Source organism: Erythrolamprus reginae, chromosome Z (assembly GCF_031021105.1).
Source record: "Erythrolamprus reginae isolate rEryReg1 chromosome Z, rEryReg1.hap1, whole genome shotgun sequence".
NCBI classification, from domain to species: domain Eukaryota; kingdom Metazoa; phylum Chordata; class Lepidosauria; order Squamata; family Dipsadidae; genus Erythrolamprus; species Erythrolamprus reginae.
The window spans coordinates 122,769,456-122,773,688 of NC_091963.1; the positions used below are offsets into that span (position 1 = coordinate 122,769,456).

At 34.8% G+C, this 4,233-nt stretch overlaps 1 protein-coding gene across 1 annotated transcript; it reads right to left on the reverse strand.

Moving 5' to 3' along the window:
- Nucleotides 1-2,323: 2,323 nt before the first annotated feature.
- LOC139154021 (olfactory receptor 14A16-like) lies at nt 2,324-3,277 on the reverse strand. The gene has a single exon (XM_070728449.1). The coding sequence runs from the start codon at nt 3,275-3,277 to the stop codon at nt 2,324-2,326; it is 954 nt and encodes a 317-aa protein (XP_070584550.1).
- Nucleotides 3,278-4,233: the final 956 nt, after the last annotated feature.

Here is a 4,233-nt window from a genome sequence, read left to right on the forward strand (position 1 = left end):
GTCACAGTGTTGAAAAATGAAATGAGACATGATTTATTCTTGACAAACCCATGTTGACTATTGGTTATTACCTTGTTTGTTTCTAAGGGATTCTTGATTATTTTTTCTAGTATTTTCCCAAGTATTGGTGTTAAGCTGATTAATCTGTAGTTACCTGGGTCTGGTTTTTTGCCTTTTTTGTAGATGGTTTTGTATCAGTTCATTTCCAGTCTTCAGGTAGTTCTCCTGTGTTCCAGGATTTTTGGAAAGTGCAGTACAGTGGTTCTGAAATGATGTCTGCTAGTTCCTTTAGAAATCAAGGGTGTAGTCCATCTGGTCCTGGTGATTTGTATTTCTTAAGTTCCGACAGGTAATCTCTTAGTATTTTTGCTTATGTTGAGTTTTGATCCGATTCTGTTTTTTGCAGTTGCATTCTGGTTTGTTGGTTTATAGCTTCTTTTTGTGTGAAGACTGATGCAAAGAATGGGTTAAATAGCTCTGCTTTGTCTCTGTTGTCTGTTACTTCTATGCCATCTTCTTTTTTTATTCCTTGATCTTTTTCTTGTTCTTGATATGTTGGAAGAAACATTTTTTGTTGTCTTTGACTTTTGTTGCAAGTCTTTGTTCATTCTAGGCCTTTACTGTCCTGATTTTTCCTTTGCATGCTCTGGTTGTCTGTTGATACGCTGCCTTCATTATGTGTTCCTCTTTCCATTTTTTGTATTTGTCTTTTTTCCCCATTCAGTCCATTAGTGAGGTCTTTGTATAGCCATGCTGGTTTCCTTTTGGATTTCATGTTTTTCTTTCTCATCAGGATTGTACTGTTCTGCGCTTTTATGATCATGTTTTTCAGAGTCTCCCAAGCTTCTTGTGTAGTTTTATCCTTTAGGACTTTTATCTAAAAGATCTTTCCCATGTTTTCTTTTAGTTTATTGAAATCAGCTTTTCTAAAATCTGGGATTTTGGTGTTGTTGTGTTCAATTATTTGTGTTTGTGTTTTGATGAATTTTAGTATGACATGGTCACTCTCACGCAGGGTTCCTACAGTTTTGATTCCTTCAATCACTTTTTCTATGTTTGTTAGTATTAGATCCAGTATGGCTAATCCTTTAGTCCCATTCTCCACTTTTTGGACCACAAAGCTGTCAGCAAGGCTGGTTAGGACTCTATTTGATTTTTCACTTGGTGCAGAGTTGGTTTTCCAATTAAAATCTGGGTAATTAAAGTCTCCCATTACTGCATTGTGCTTCCTACATATGTTCATTAGCTAGTTGGTAAAAAGGCTATCCAGTATTTCTGTTTGATTTGGTGGCCTATAGTTTATTCCTATTGTATCACACTTTTTTTCTTTTATGTTGACCCATATGCATTCTAAAGGGTTTTCTTCTTTAGTTACGTGTAACTCTGTAGCAACATAATGATCTGTTATATACAGTGTGCAATTCCACCTCCTTTTTTGTGTGATCTGGCTTTCTTGAAGAGTTTGTATCCTTTTATCTCTGTGTTCCAATCATGTGTTTCATCCCACCAGGTTTCTGTTATTCCAACTATGTCATGTTCACCTTCGTGCATTAATATTTCTAGTTCACGCTGTTTTTCCCCCATGCTTTGTGCCTTTGTGTAAAGGCATGTTAGTTCTTTGTGCTTGATTGTGGAAGTGCCTTCTGTGTCTACTGAAGTTTGTCTTCTTTCACATTCCTCTTTAATTAGTTATTTATAATGTTTACTAATGGTCCTTGCTTGAGTTAGGTCACTATTAGTTAGAGTAATTGAGGAGCCATCAGGAGTCATCATCCTAATTATATAGAAGCTATTTCAAACCACAAATAGATAACCCCAATTTCTCTTTCATCTGCAGAAATTTTCTATCAGATGAACCAACTTCTGAATGGCAACTCCACTGCTATATTGTTTCTGCCATTCACAGAGGCATCTAACTACAGATTCAGAAACCAGGCTTAGTTACATGGATATTTATACTATGATGAAATTAAAGTCAATGTGGACTTTAAAAATCATTTTATTATATATTGATACTATGGAATAAATATAAACCCAGGTTCTCTCAAAAATTTCTTTAGGGATCACAATTCAGGAGCATATTATAAAAGAAAAATGCCGATAAAGATAAATTGATATACTGAGACCTATTGGAAAATTATCAAGAGAAATTTAAAATCAGAACAAGTTAACAATTAATATCAGGATATACTTGTTAGTGGTTTTCACAATTACAATTGAAAGATTGGAAGATTAAAGATTAAGAAAAAAGTAAGTCAAAATTTGAAATACATTTTTCTCTCCCCCAATGGAATTAATATTAAATTAAATCCCAAATCCTAATTTAGAAAGGAGAGGTAAGAAAAGAATGCTTAGAACCAAATTTTGGATCTAATAGTTTGAACAGGGCTATCTTTATGTCTTTGTTTCTCATGCTGTAAACCAGTGGATTTAGAATGGGTGGGACAAGGGAATATGTAATGGTCAGCATTATATCCAGATTAGATGGGGAATTTGAAGGAAGTTTCATGTACGTAAGTGTTCCTGTGAACATTAACACAGAAACAACAATGAGATGGGGAAGACAAGTGGATAAGGCCTTTTGTCTTCCCTGTGTAGATGGTATTCTGAACACTGCATTCAAGATCTTTATGTAACTTACTAAAATGAAGATAAATAAACCTAATACTATAATGATACTTAAGGCAAGAATTCCAACTTCACCTTGATTGAAATCTAGGCAAGTGAGCTTTAATAATTGTGGAATCTCACAGAAGAACTGATCAACAACATCGGAGCAAAAAGGAACTGTAAATGTGCCAATTGCATGCAGGATTCCAAAGAAAAAACCACTGATCCATACACTAGCAATCATCTGAGCACATGTCCTCCTATTCATCACCATTTCATACTGCAAAGGATTGCAAATAGCAACATATCGGTCATATGCCATGACTGTGAGAAGAAAGAAATCAGATGTCAAAAATGAAACAAACAGGAGAGCTTGAGAAATGCAACCAGAATAAGAAATGAATCTGGTATTCATGAGAGAATTTGCTATGGATTTGGGCAGAATAACTGAAACAGAAGCAAGATCCAGCATAGCCAAATTCATCAGAAAAAAGTACATGGGGATGTGCAAATGATGGTCAAAAGACACAGCTGAGATGATGAGAAGATTTGCTGTTGCAGTTGCAAAGTAGAAGGCTAGAAATACAAAACAATGTAGAATTTGTAGTTCCCGAATAGCTGAGAATTCCAGAAGCAAGAATGTAGTCACAGATGTCTGGTTACCCATCAAGAGTTTCTTACTCATTACTAAGATGAATATACCATCTGGAAAAAAGAAGAGAAAATAATTGAAAGTACAGTTGTGGCCACTTTTGGAAAATAATTACTTTTCTAGCCATTTCAGTCACAAATTATAATGTTCAATTTGTACTTTAGGGATTCAGTATCAAGTTGTCTTCCATTGCATATTCATCTTTGAATAAATAAAAAGCATTAGTAAATCTTTGAAACTAAAATTTCACATAATTTATAACTACTGTCTCATTGGAATTAAAATAAGAAAGTAATAAAATAACAACTGAAATAAGGAAGATTTAAATATTCAATTGCTGCACTATTCTGATCTTTGTAATTATACAGCATAGCATCTGCAGAACTATTCACCTTGATATTTGGCAATTTGTGTCTGTATCTCTACGTGGCATTGGATAAACTGCAACTCCTTCATTGCAAAAACATATGGACCACACATCTTGATCAGGACAAATCAATAGATGCAATTTACATTGACTTCTGTAAAGCCTTTGACTCAGTGGTTCATGACAAACTACTTCTAAAACTCAAATCCTATGGCATCTCGGGATCCCTCCATGGCTGGATGACTGTGTTCCTATCCAAAAAGGCAACAAGATGTCAAAATTGGCATTGATTGGCAAAAAGAATCAGAACACCAAATACAAGCTGAACAAACAAGACCTTACAGACAACCCTCACTCCATAAAAAAAACCTTGGAATACTCATATCAAATTATCTAAGAGCCAGAGCCACTGCAACAACTTTGCCAAAAAGGCTTCAAGAGTTGTTAACCTAATCCTACATAACTTCTGCTCTGGTAATCTCACTAACCACAGCATACAAAATTTTTGCCAAACCAATCCTTGAATACAGCTCATCTGTCTGGAATCCACACTACACTTTGGACATAAACATAAAATATCCAGAAATAATTTACTAGAAGAGCC

What these genes read in the sequence shown, in the direction of transcription:
- LOC139154021 (XM_070728449.1), bottom strand. Translation starts at nt 3,277, where the DNA reads ATGGGTAACCAGACATCTGTGACTACATTCTTGCTTCTGGAATTCTCA.